A 14,490-nucleotide genomic window follows, 5' to 3' on the forward strand; every position below is an offset into this window, starting at 1 on the left:
GTAGCTCTCCCAAGGTCCTCTCGACCGAGTCACATTCAGTCATCAATTCGAACAGAAAGGGACTATTGGCAGAACCAAACGTTGTTCGAAGCCTGTTTTCAATACTTCAACTTAATTGGTAAGTCTTCAAATCGAAGAAATTTTTGGATTTTAAGTTGACATTTACCCGCGATACTAAATCTGTCATGATCCTGAATGCTACAATGCGAAGCCCCATTACGCTCTGCGTATGGGGCTGCTGGTCGCAGTTAGCTATGCGTACAATGGGCTGCACGCTGCTGGTCGCAGTCAGTGGTTTCGTACAATATTTATCGACGCTGGTCAGCGTCGGCTCTGGTACAAAACCATTATTGCATGATTACTAAGACATGAGAGCACTTTGGGGCGAGTAATTCTCACAGACAACGTACTTTAACCCGAAACACAAACCAAGACAAGGAAATTCAGGGAAGCTTTTGAGGTACCAAAACTTTTTATTATCTTTAATCATATTGGGTGTTATCAATGCAAAAATCTGATTGTAATTTTTTGGGGACATACTGTAGATGTCCAGAATTTTGATTGCAAAATATGCACTTTAATCCCTAAAAGAACCCCTCTCCAAAAAAACAACAGCAGAAAACAAAAACAAAAATAAAAACAAATAACCCCCCCCCCCAAAAAAAAACAAAAACAAAAACAAAAAACAAAAAACAAAAAAAACCCAAAACTGAAAGATGGGTCCCCATCCCCAAGACATTATTTTTCAGTTCTCGCATCAACAGAGGAGTTTGTATGTTTACTGATGCACAACTAACTGTTTTGTACCTTTTTAAAACAGACCCCCTCCCCTTCTCTCCCCTATTAACAAATTATTATTCTTGTTGTTGTTGATGGATTTCAATATACATAAACCCTGTGTGACTCAACGGAACAGAAATAGAGTGTTTATTTCTCTCTGACAAAGCAGAACATCTGCTATTTTGCTTGGATAAAATTCAAGGGGGAATTTATTAATAGGCCAGTGGATGCACTGGTTGTGTCTAGAAAGAGGGGGATAGATTAAAGTGCCAAAAGAGAATCACTGCTAGTTTCAATACACAGATATCACTGACCTCATGGATATGATAAGGTTTGGCAAACATGCACAGTCATACTGTGGACAGAGTGGTCTGTTATATTTCTGAATCCACGTTGAAAAAAAAAAATCAGAAGGGTAATGTCCATATGAAAGAAAACTCAAAAGTAGATGCATATATAACAATGTGGAAGAATCCAATTGATGTCCAATGCAACAACAGTTGGTCCTGTGAACAAAATCTAAAGCTAGCTTTAAGATCACTCCTGCAATTGTGGTGAATTGCAAAGATTATCATAATGTATATCCAGCTCTCTCTCTGTTGCTGCCACAGTGAAAGTTATTGATCTCTGGTGACACATTTCAGCTATCATCTCAATGAAAGCGTTGAGGTCTTGTTTGTTTGACTTTGTGGAATATGTTGCAAGTATTACCATGAGTAGAATTATGAACTTAGCAGAACTACGAAGCGCGTGAAGCATGTTTGTTGACCCTTGTCAGACTTCAGTCGGTCATTGCTTTCACGCAGTGATGAAATACTGTACCACCACAGATTTTTGTGTGCAGAAACTTTCGCAAATTTCCCCGAGGAGCCAAGATTCGCGACAGTAAAATGCACGCTACAGTTTTTGTGTGCACAATGCATTTAATGCCAGTGGCAATCTGCGAAAGTTTCATGCAGCAAAAAGCCTGTTGGCTCCAATTCGTAAAAGTTCCATGCCGTGACTGTTTCTGGTTTTCATGGCAGGCTGTTCAAGAGATGCGACAAGTGCTTCAGATGCGTGATGTTTCCCCAGCAACCACGATCCTGTGTGGAAGGAGAGACAAATAAAAGATGTCAATACTCACTCATCTGCTGCAAGAACATTCAGGATGCTGGTCCAGGCTGGGAAGTCAATCTCCTCCTCCTCGTCCATAATGTTGCCCTGACTCTTCCGCCGCTGACCCTCGACCTCTCGCACAATGGGAATGATGGAGTACGGCGAGACCAGCTTCTTGGTCAGCCGGTCAAAGGTCGAGATCGCCTCGGCCGCCTGCTCATTCACCCACTGCGTACAGACCTCGTAGGTTGTCTGCGGAAATCAAGGAGATTAATTTGGAATAGATATCTGCCATTACTACACGGTTGTTTCTTTCTTCATATTGTCACAACACACACAATCTAATGTGTGGAAATATCACTTCTGCTGATGCTATTAACGCTTCAAAACTACATCACAGCATTGTTGTTACTGTCTCTACAATAAGTATTAAAACAAGCATTTTACAGTCTTTATCCTTCCAATTCACTGCAGTCAATAGTCCCATCATATAAAATCTAGTTGTAAGGGATCTGAATATATATTCTATATCTTCAAATCCACGATTATTGGTGGCATTTTGTGATTGATTGCACCCTGTCACAAGTATTGTTGTGTCAAGGCATTGTGTTGAGGTATATAATTTGTTAGAAAGTTAACCCTTTTTGTGCCAGGGACAGTGGTCAGTGTGCACTATTCTAGGGACTTTTCTATGCCAATAATACTCAAGGCACATAAAGGGTTAATGAGAACAAGTTCAAAACCACTTTCCACCTGCATGTAAGTTGCCTCTCATATCTTAATTTTCTTGAAAAACCTAGCTTTTTTTACAGCTTTTGAGATATTTCCTGGGAGGAAACTACATTGCCAAGAGTTCGCACAATCTTCATCAACTGATAATGCAGCTGTGACGATAAAAATATCTGAACACACAATAACAACCAAAAACAAAATAATGAGTTGATGACCACTGCAGATCATGAAGGAAATGTAACAGAAATCTCACAATGAATAATCACATCCAAATTCCTATGATTTGTCAAGTACAATGCGTGCCTCATCTACAAAAAACCCTTTCTGCTCAGCTGAGAAGCACAGAAAATTTTCCTCCGCTTGGGCTTGAATTCTGTGCCAATTTTTTTCTCGGCCTGCTAATTTTAACCACACCAACTGAATTAGTGCCCACAAGTTTACAAATTGGTAATTACACTCTAATTAATGAGTGAACCTATTGACTTTGAGAGCAAAAAACAAAAAATGAATAAAAATTGGACATGATCTATTTACCTACAGAAAGAAATTTCGATACAAACATTTCAAATATATATATATATCTTTGAGGTATTATATGCAAATTGAAGTGAGAGCAGAAAATGACTTGTTAAAAATTTCTACATATCAGAAACTACAAGTAGATTTTCAAAATAGTATTCACAGAATTGGTACTTTCACTGTCAAACTTATCATCACTAACAATTAAAAGACCATTACATTGTCATCACAGAGTGATTTTCTTTTCATCTGATAGATAAAAAAACCATGTGAGACATGACAAAAACTGGAACATGTACCATGTTGGATCTATCAACTGTCATGCACATCATCACTTTATGAATTGAAATTTTTAATCATTTCTGCTGCTTGCTTTCGTGTCTGATTTCTTATTGTTCAAAAGAGATTCCTGGCACCTGAATACAATACACAATTAACTTCTTCTGATGTTTTCTACAGCTAAAAATAACCTAAAAGGATTTACCCAATTATCAAATTGCCCCTCAGCACTACTTTAGTTGATTTCACGACAAACACATTGATATTGATGCATTAATGTGATAAGTTGCCTTTTTAGTTTGTAGTAGATATATCAAATGATATTTATGCTGTAATGTTAAAGTGTGTCGTGTAAAGAAACTGCCAATACATAGTATAGGTTTGGCAGTAGCTCTTGAAAAATTGTTAATACCACTAGTATACTTTATAAGTCTTAGCAGTAAGGTTCAAATGTCACAGTAGTTTCCATGATGCGTTAACACGTAAATCAAGACAAAATACGTGTACATTGTATCTGCATATCCCACGTGACTTGGGAGTAAGATCCACATGGACTGGTTGCTGTCTGCAGCTGTCGGAGGGCACAGGTAATTACAATTACAAGATGGAAGCCGGGGCGACAAACAGACTAAAATTAGCGAAACACTGATGGTGTGAGGGTGTGAGGGCCCCCCAGCCCCCCCCCCCCTTCTCATCCCACCCTTTCTTGGTCCAGATGATTCAAAACTGCTAATTACGGTAAGGCAGGAAATGGTGGGTTGAGTTGGGTTTAGCTGATGGGGGGAGGGGTTGCTTTGTTATGATATAATGTCCAAAAGAAAACACAAATACTGCTGAAGGATCTATTACAAAAGGTTCTAGTACAGGACCTATAGAAGGATCTCTTACAAAAGAAACCAGAAATATTGTGAAGGATCTATTACAAAACATCGTGGGGGGGGGGGGGGCAGAGGGAAAGAGGTTTCATTCAGACATTATTGTCTTTATGTAAGAAACAAGTTATCAAAATATGATTATACTCGTATCATTTCTATATTTCCTGAATTCCTTTGTACCCATCCAAAATTAAAAGAGTTAAATATATCATTAGCATTCTTTGAGAAATAATACCAAGTAGTAGCAAAGTGAGTGACGTGAATCTACATACTAGAAGAATGCATTCATTAATTGTTATTTGCGTCAACATCATGCGTATCATTGAGTCATGGATTTCCATTTTTAAAAGCTTCTGTGAGCTTGATGAAGGGCAGATTGCACAATGGGGACAGCTTTTAAGGGAAACCAATGCGAACAATTGTTCGTTATATAAAAAAAAATACACTAATTATAAAACAATTATAGCCCACTATGATTTACACTATGACTTCCGTTTTGCTTTGTTTGGCATATTACAGAACATGACTTGGCACGGGATGGCAGTACAATGGCCATCTTCAGAACTATCGGTAAGCTAGTGGTGTTTTGTGTGTGTGTGTGTGTGTGTGTGTGTGTGTGTTTGTGTTAAAAAATAGCTATAATATCTACACCAATCTATCAGTAAATTTCTGACACAAACATGCTCATTGCAATCACTAATATATCTACATTTTATGACTCTATTTGGGCAAGCAAAGCATTGTGGTTTACTGCACAGACACAATTGGACACACACAATAGGATCTAGCAAGATGACCACTCTTATTAATCATTCATTGTGCTTCAATTTCACACAGAAATGGGACAGTCAATTTGATGGTAATACAAAAGCACAAACAAACAACTACACACATCAGATGGTAATGAAATGATCGTTGTATATTTACAGGAGGTATGTATGATGAAAGTATAAGCTGCCACAATTCTAATTATGCCATGCTTTCCAGCAGTTTTTTTAATGATTCTTGTGAAATGACAATGAAGCGTTCTTATGATTTCTAATTCTAATAACGACCACTGCACACTGCATATGTTCCTAAGAGGACTGAACTTTGTTTATCCACTCATAATCTGCCACAATAACAAAAGCAGTCTCTCTATAGTATGTCACATATGAGTATTGTAACAATTATTATCAAATATCCACAATCGTGATATTTAGAGGAAACTTTGTCATAATCACAGTTTTTACTGAATACAGTGAAACCAGATAATAGATTTAGAAAAGTCTCTGGAAAATTGGGTAGCAAAAATCTTTAAAAATAAAAAGAGAGAAAAAGAAAAAGAAAAGAAAAAGCGCAGCATAAAGAACATTACGTCATCTTTCATGGTAGTATGTGGGACCTACAGAAAGCTACTTTGGTAGGAGTACAGCACCACTGGTTACATTCATATCCTCATTTGTTTCGCATGCAAATAGATCTATATTGACATATTTTGCACACTTGTATATAAAATTCAACTCTGTTCTTTTATCCTTATAAAACTTTCCTGATGTAAACATATTCCCAGTGAAGTTGTGAAGAAGAAATGTTCTTTTATTTTGATATGATATTTCATCACTGAAAAATCTTCCACAACCAAAATGAGCAAGTGCTGACAGCCTCATGTGAACTCTTTTGATGCCTGGCCGCAAAATAAGATGACTTAACAGCATTTAACCGATCCTTACTTTCTTAGCAAGTGTCTGATTTTATCCAAAATTTCCCCGCTGTGTGTGTGTGTAATCAAATTTGTGTAACAGAGTGTAAATGCTCTTTTTTCTGCTCTTTTCTTCTGTTATTGCCCATGGGAGTAATCAAATCAAATGAAAATAAAATACATACACACACATACATGTACAAATGTTGGCATTAGTTACTATTGAAATAAGAAGAAGCTCTATTAACCCTTTCTGAGCCAAGGACTTTGGACAGTGTGTACAACGCTATGGGGTTTTCAATGCCATTTGGCATTCAAAGCACACACAGGTTTAAAGAGAAGTAACATATGGAAGAATACAGTCCTGGGCCCTGTTTTATCAAAAGATATACCAGTAATTGATTTCAAACTTCCTTAACACACAAGCTGCCATAGACTTATGATTAAAATCAACTACATAATCAATTATAACTCTTCATAAAACAGGGCCCTGGAATTAACTTTCTCATATTGTTATTACTAAATGAACAGTTTTAAGTTTGTGTAATATTACAATTTTCTTGGCAGAAGCATACATTTGGCAAGATAAGAACTGTTTTCATTTCTTTTACACGTTTCTCTTCTTCGAACATGCCACTGTCATACCAGCATGTTGTAATGGCAGTGCCAGATATGGGACTTCGTTGAGTAAAAAAGACATTTTTGAAAGAAATTTGCCTTGCTTCACTACACAAGGCTGCTCCTAGCGGAAGTCAGATAGGTCCCTTCCTTCTATCGACAATACCTCTGCCTCCATACCACACACAGCAAAATTAATACATTTATGTCAGCAGGCTGTCTGCGATCGCAATCTCTATTTCGTACACACAAAACATTCTGTAGGCAGAACCTCTCTCTCTCTTTTCTTTTATGCTAGTGTCATTTAGAGATCTCTGAAGAGTTCCTTTCATGGAGTTGGAAGGAGAGCAGCGAAAATGAGTTTTGTCGTAAACAGGAATTGCGCAAAAAGAGGTGAACCACTCAGGACGCTGAATGGGTCTCACCGTGTTGGAGTGGAGGTTTTGGATACGAAGGGGCCCAGATTCTTATCACAAATTGGAGTCGACAGTACAAAGTTTTTGTGCTTTTCGGGAGGACAATTTGCTTGCTTTTTTGTGTGTATCAAGACGATCTGCCTGACGAAAATACTTCACTTAACATGAAATATAAACAAAAATGTTCTCAACTTCTATAAAATACATTAATGAAGTGATTGATGATGACAAACATGCATATTTAACTTTCATTTGGGGATTGCGCTTGGTACTATGGGGCAGCTCATTAAGCCTTTTGGCAGATAGAATCGATTGAGTGACACCATATGCCTGTTCAAGATAAATTCATGTGAGGCATGGGTTAGAATGTGGTATGCCAAAATCATGTGGTTTTGCGTGTATATGTGCGGTGTGTAAGTGTGTGTGATTGTTTGGTTTTTATTTTAGTGCGTCTGTGTATATAAATATAGTTTTATATGGAAGTGTACGCATATGAAATTTGTGGTCTTTATGTGGTCAGTGACATCAGTTTTCAGTTTAGCACGTCAGTGTAGCAGTTTATTTTAAGCACGAGCATGATGAGTGATCATACACTGTACTGTGAAGTACGAGGTGGAATAAGCAGGGTTCAACATCACACATTACTGGATCACACATGTATGTTATGGTATGTGAACGTGGGCAGCATGGCACGGCACAGGCAAATGTGTAGAAACACCCATGGGTGATGCTCACCTTAGAATATGCCTTAGTCCCACTTACAGGTTTTTGTGCCTGCTAATGGGCAGTATGTGTGAAGAAATAACAAAATGAAAATATGAATAGAAAAAAAAAAAACAAGACAAGAATAAAAGTCAGGAAATAATATAAAAGAGCATAACTTATAAAACAGAGAGGAAAATAATGCGCAATGTGGTAATCTTGTCAGGTCTGTTAATCACAACCTTAACTACCAAAACACAGACAGCATCAATGTAAGCAAGAAAATGGTTTGTGTAAATGTGCAATCTCGCTATACTACTGTGCTAGAAATTTGTGCTGTGCTGGAATTTGTGCAGTACCACCCATAATTACCGACGGAAAGAATATTTGCATGTAAACAGCATCGACTTAAACACAGGTGATCACAAGAATATGATGCTTTCGTCGTATCGGCATCCAGGCATTGACTCAATATATGATGCATTTGCTTGCTAAAATATGACCATCAAACAAAGTGCGTAGTGTATGAATACTGCATGACATAAACCCAATATCATCCAGTTAGTGAACAAGAGGACACAATATGCAATTTTGGGGCAGTTGAAGTGATCTTGAACAATTATTGCCTACTTTCACTTTGATCAATATAACAATCTATCAACAGTTTATGATTACACAATTATTGGCCATATCACTATCTAGTGATAGTCTGTAGTGAAAAAAAAATATTAAGGCACATAAACTAAAGCAGTTCAAGCATAAATTGTCATGTATAATTGTGCAACTGTTTCAAGGAGAATCAAAGGTACAAACATTGCTAAGCTTTCAAAAGAATGTATATTTACCTCAGTGGTATCTTCATCCATGGTCAGAGTCTTGCGAACTTCAGGCTTGACTGGTTTGCGCTCTCCGCTGCGCGTTACTGTTGCAACCTCCTCATAGAGATTCGCCTGGCTGTATATCTCAGCATCCATGTCCCTAATGGAACGACTGTCCTCATCACCAGTCATGACTCCAGAGTCGTGGGAGGTGTTTCGTCCAACCTTTTTGCCCGAGAACTTCTCCTTGTATATGGCCTTACTGTGGCGGCTCAGGGTCAGCGGGATGCGCTTCATGGTCCTGTGCCCCGCCCCGTGGTTGGAGCGGTTCGGCAGGCTACCGTGAATGACACGGGAGCTGGGCTTGGAAACCTGCGCATAGGTGGGGTTGTGCATGATGCTGTCCGTGTCCAGGCCAAAGCTGCGGATCAGGCTCCTGCGGACATCTGCGCTGGAGCGATAGTACCAGGTTCTCCGCGGCTTTGGGGGTATGCCTCCTCCCTCCTTCTCCTTCATCAACTGCCTGTCCCCACTGGGCAAGCAGTGTATGCTCTTTGAGATGACGTTGCGAACGCGGAGTTCCCCAAGGTTGCAGAGTTCCTCCAAGGAACCCATGGACTGGGTCTCCTGCTTCTCCTCTTGGACTGCATCCTCACTGCCCTCTGTGAATGCTGTGGAATTGGCACTGATGGAGCTGACAGGGCTGCTGTTGAATACGTTCCTATCGACATTTTCATCGTCCATGCACACATTGTCATACACTGGGTCATCACCGAGGCCATTGGGTCCTGTACTGGAGTCACTGGCATACTCCAGGTCCACCGATTGGCCATCCTCGGCTTCGGGGGCTGGGAAGCCAAACGAATTATTGACATCACTGCAGGTAGTCTCCTTAAACTCCCCACTGTCTTGGTAACCCAACCCTTCGTCAGAGTCCAGAGAGTCCGAACGGAAGTTGACATTCTCTATCCTGATGTCCTCCCCGAACACGCTTCCCTGACGCTTCTCATGCTGCGTGTGCCTCTTCCGCAGCAAGTGTGCAGTTACGGATTGATAGTTTCCGTTAAAAGACTTTTTGTATGGCCTAGTGATTGTCTCAACCTCAGTGAGAGGTTCTTTCTTTTCCTCCTGGGAAACATCATTCTCATTCAAGTTCTCGTCAGCGTTGCTGATGTCTGATTCACTGGTCTCCATCTCGCTGGCATCCTTCATGCTGCGATCGTTTTCTGACAGATTTCGCTCCAGCTTACCCTTCCCTGAAGTCCTATTTGGACAGCTTCCAGGAGTGTCCTCTGAACATTCATCGTCAATTTTATCACCAGCTGTTTCTGAAGCTGCCGCTGTTGTTTCTGAGTGACAACAAGAAATTTCAGCTTGCTCTTCCTCATCTTTGCTAGCTACAGTCTCACTGTCCACATTGTCCAAAACATCACCTTTAGGTGTATCCTTGTTCATCAGGCCTGACTTAACAAGAGCCTCCACTATATCTATCTCTGAATACTCAGTGAAGCGGTTACTACTGCAGTCTTCATCATCCTCCTCCCCTGCATCCTCCACCTCCTCTTCATCTTCCTCTTTGACCTGAGCAAGAGTTGTCACTGACTTTTCCTCGTGATCGTGCTTCCCAGTGTTTTCACATTCGCCAGCTACACAACACGCCTCTTGGGCGCCGATTTCAATTTTTTCGTAACCATCATCGTCATCACCTAACTCCCCAAATAGGATGGCAAATGGCAATGTAAAGTCATCTTCATCCATGCACTCCAGAAGATACTCCATGCTCCCAGTCCGACTCTTGAGAATCTCCTCTCCTGTCATTGGCACCTCGTAACCATCCATGGGTTCAGCTGCCTCAAAAACAATATCATACTCTTTCTCCGTCTTAGCCTGGCCTTCTGAATTTTCACAGTTGGCAATTTCTTCCAGCTGTGCCATCAATGCTTCGAGTTCTGTGTAGTCATTTTCCTTGGTGTTTGTTTTCCCGTTGCTGTCATCGACTTCTACTTTCTCATATGCATCAACGTCCTCATCCTCATCCTCCCCCGTTTCATCTTTCTCCCCCAACTTTGGTTTCTCAGTAACCATTTGGGAATCATCAGCATCTTGCTCAAGACCAATAACCTTCTCATACCCATGGTCATTTTTCACATCTCCCTCCTCCTCCTCCTTCTCTGCTTTCCACTCGTGGACATTGATTGTGGGAACCTTCCAGCGGCTTGCCTCCAGGTCGCTCTCATCATACGGAGCGGACTCCTTGGGACATAGGTACCTGATGCCAGAGTCATCCGCCGCTTTCGAAGATGCCTTCCCCATATTGTCTTTCTCCTTCTTACGCTTCTCCTGCACCTGCTTGATGTCCCCTACACAGAATGAGAACCTCCTGCCTGTACACACACTGTCATCCGCATCCTCCCCGACAGGCTCACAGGCATTCACGTCCAATATATTGGAGAACGTGACACGCCTCTTCTCCAGGTACGCAGCGGGAGGACCAAACTCAGATTTTGCCTTTTTGTTCTCCTTGCCCTTCGGTAGTGAAACAGACCTTTCCAGAGTCCTTGGTACGCTGAAAAAAGAAGAAAAAATAGGGCATATTCTTACTCTTCGATTAAACCAAAAATAAAAACCAAACAAACTGTGATGTGAAAGAGAAGTAATCGAGTTAATGTCTCAATGCATTTTGGTTAGGGGAAGTAAAGCGTTACACATTCCCAGTACTGCAAACGCCATATGAAATCAGTGAGAAGAAGCCATAAGAGAATTGATATCATGACATGCATGCACAGAATGTTGAGATCCAACAGATAGTGAAAATGCAACTAGCATAGGAGCACTCACACAGACTAGGATATCCAACGTGACACAGCACTAATAAATGGCGACTGAACCACGAAAAACGGCAACATGAACAAAATCCTGTACAGCTATTGCCGTCTTTTTAGTCATGCCGCGGACCCTCCGGCACTCCCACTTTTTATCTGTGAGCCACACCTACTGCAAAAACTGCGGGTGAAGACTGCGTGCGTGACTTTCGAACAGCTCTTTCTCTCTCTGCTCTTCAGCACTGGAGAATTACAGTATACATCCTGCCCCCTCGTTGCTAAGCCCTGAAAAAACTTAAAATGTTTCTGTGAGCAGGTTTTAACTCAAAAGATCCTTCGGCTCAAAGAACCACACGTCCACACGGCCCGCCGCAAAGTGACATACAGCGCGAGGAAGAAGGGAAAGAGGCATGCACATGATGAGAAAGAGTCATAGAGACAGAGAGCGAGAGAGAGAGAGAGAGAGAGAGGTGGCAACATAAAACAAAAGCAGCGATTTTAGAAGGATAACTCAAACACAGGGAAATGTAGCATCAGGGATTGGGAAACGCAGAGGTGCAGAAACAGGGGGAAGGATGCCACTTAAATGCATTAGCATGTCAATGAAGACAGAAAACAACAGCGAGACGGAGAGAACAGAGAAGATGAGGGGGCTTGATTGGAAAAATCCTTTACTTTCTAATTGACTTATTATTCAAGGTTGCACCCTCCTTAATTAGCACACAATACGAGTAAATGATAATGACCATCCCGAGCCAAACGGCGTGGAAGGCAATGTGAGACACGGCTTGGCTGCCAAGTGCGAAAGACAAATTTGACCACTAAATTTGCTTTTGTTGAGGCACTATTGTCGAACATGAGGCCTTAATCCCTATGCTCAACCAGCTGTATGGCAGCTTCGCTTGGCAGATGGATGCCAAACGTTGCACATTCGGGGTAAGGGTCATGTGTTCACGAATGCTGACTGCAAGCTATCTGATTTAAATTTCCACAAAGCTTTGCAAAAAAACAATAGCGCAAAACCTTGAGTTGAAGGTATGGTATGAAATACCTACATATCCCGGTGATTATATGTCGACAATGATATTCTGATATATGTTTCTTGCAGAGTAAATCTATGTTGCTATTAAAAGAACGTTTCAATGAGCCAAGTCAGACAGAAATGCATTCAAAATGCAATGAATCCAAAATACCTGGTAAAAAAAAAATAGTTATATCTCTTTCTTTTGTATCCTTTTCATCAATTAAGGCAGTGGTCATATTTATCTTGGTAAGCATTGAAATAATAACATTTCTGTGATTGATATACAAGTGTAACATTATAGGTGAAGTACTTAAATTGTAAGAAAAAGCTTTTGAAATCCTGCAGACAGAAACCTGGATAAGAATTTTAAAGAGGCAACTTCCTGTACTCTTAACCGGCTGAAAAAGCATTCCATATGGTATTGCTATCAAAATCCCCTCATTTAATGACAACAAATCAAATGTATCGCAGTTTGATACAAAGAGAAGAAAAAAAAAACCCATTCTGAAAAAGTATGGGTCAAACTCATTTCATTGAACTGAGACAATGTGATATTCTGATCTTAGATGTTGGCTTCACTCTAATGTAGTTGATTGTCCTGACATTTGCCTTTGTTTCCCATTTTTGTAAAAAATGATGTACAGTTATATATTTGAAAATTACACAAATGTTTGATGAGTCCTTACTAAGATAAACATTGTGGTTACTTTGCACTGTTGGGCATGCTATGTATGGATTGATTGTCCATCTTTTTCTTTTCTTTTTTTTAAAAACACAGATTTTGAAACTACACTGCATAAAAGACAACAACCGCAAGCATGGTTATTAATAGCAGAGGCATTTTGTGAGACAAACAGGAGAAATGGACGGTTTAAGGGGATGCATGTGCAAGCATGTCATCACCCTCAAAGTTGGCAGTCACAGTTTGGGAGAGACGGGTTAAGAAGGGGGTACGTGAGTGTGCCTGATTCACATCCTGTGCTGGTGGAGAGGGTCTCTCTCTGCACCCTACGAGGGAGTTTAAAGGGGGTCAGGACCACACATGGGTGCAATGTCTCTTTTCCTACTTTCTCGGAATGTTTTAGACCCTTGTATCAAAAAGACGAGGCCATTGAATAACGAAGCAATGCCAGTCTCATGCATGTTACGCCGTTCAGTTCATGTTTTAAAAGACTCTTGCGTCTACTGCAAAGGTGGATTTTTTTTTCTCCTTTACGAGAAAAAACTTTTGTGTGAATTTTGTGTGATTTCGATTTTGTTGACGAAAACACATATTAATACTGATAGGTTGAATACTCACAGTTAAATCATAGTAAACAAAAAATATGGGCATGTTTCCATGTTTGCCCAAGTATAACGATGTGTAAAATGAACCAGAAGTGTCCAAGCAGCAAATAATTTGCTGCAGAAGACAAGAAAAAGAGAGGTGGGTGTGTGCATCTAACAATCAAATGAAGATATCTCACATAACAAGAAAGAACTGCAAAGTTAGCCATTTTCTACCTCCATCAATGTATCAATTTTTTTTTGGGCAGCATTCAGCGATTCTTAATCTGTCTGTAGCAACATAATTTGGAAACTGATGAATGAAATATACTGTAAAAGTGGAAATTTTTGCAGTGTTGACATTTTCTCGCATTTCGCGCAAACCAGAAGCTAGCAAAAAAAATAAAAGCATGTGAATATTTTTGCATACCATATGTTCCAGTAGTTAATGTCCTGATTTCAAGGAATTAACAACACGCGAAATTCATTTTACCCAGCCGAGCAGGTAAACTTACTCATGCAAAAATATCCACTTTTACAGTAATGGAATTTTTCAGGAGAGGTTTATAGTAGTGATTTAAAAAAAAAAACACCACAGGTGGTTAGTTTTTTTGGGTGGTGATCCTGATCCTGATCTGCATCCAGGATCTTTAACCCATTGATGAAGATGGACTGGTTTTGCTATAACACGCATTTCCCATAGACACCTGCCCGAATATACTCGGTTCTAGTCTTCAACGGGTTAAAGGGACCATGTATACTTCCATGATGACAGTGATTCTCTGGCCTTGGTGTAGATTGGTGCTCTATGAGTAGTTTTGTTGTAGTTTCTCAGTGACCTGGTATTGTTGGATCTGAAG

At 40.2% G+C, this 14,490-nt stretch overlaps 1 protein-coding gene across 1 annotated transcript in view; it reads right to left on the reverse strand.

The window, feature by feature from the left end:
* LOC139718142 (uncharacterized) overlaps positions 1 to 14,490 on the reverse strand; it is a 96,210-nt gene that overhangs the window by 15,620 nt on the left and 66,100 nt on the right. Inside the window, exons 7-9 of the mRNA XM_071629625.1 lie at positions 8,546 to 11,084; positions 7,734 to 7,775; positions 1,907 to 2,130 (exon numbers count right to left, since the gene is read on the reverse strand). Of these exons, the coding sequence (XP_071485726.1) occupies positions 1,907 to 2,130; positions 7,734 to 7,775; positions 8,546 to 11,084 (2,805 nt within the window). The remainder of the gene's footprint in view (positions 1 to 1,906; positions 2,131 to 7,733; positions 7,776 to 8,545; positions 11,085 to 14,490) is intronic.

This window comes from Diadema antillarum, unplaced genomic scaffold (assembly GCF_040938485.1).
Source record: "Diadema antillarum isolate AM-2024a unplaced genomic scaffold, OU_Dant_1.0 scf00000089, whole genome shotgun sequence".
NCBI classification, from domain to species: Eukaryota; Metazoa; Echinodermata; class Echinoidea; order Diadematoida; family Diadematidae; genus Diadema; species Diadema antillarum.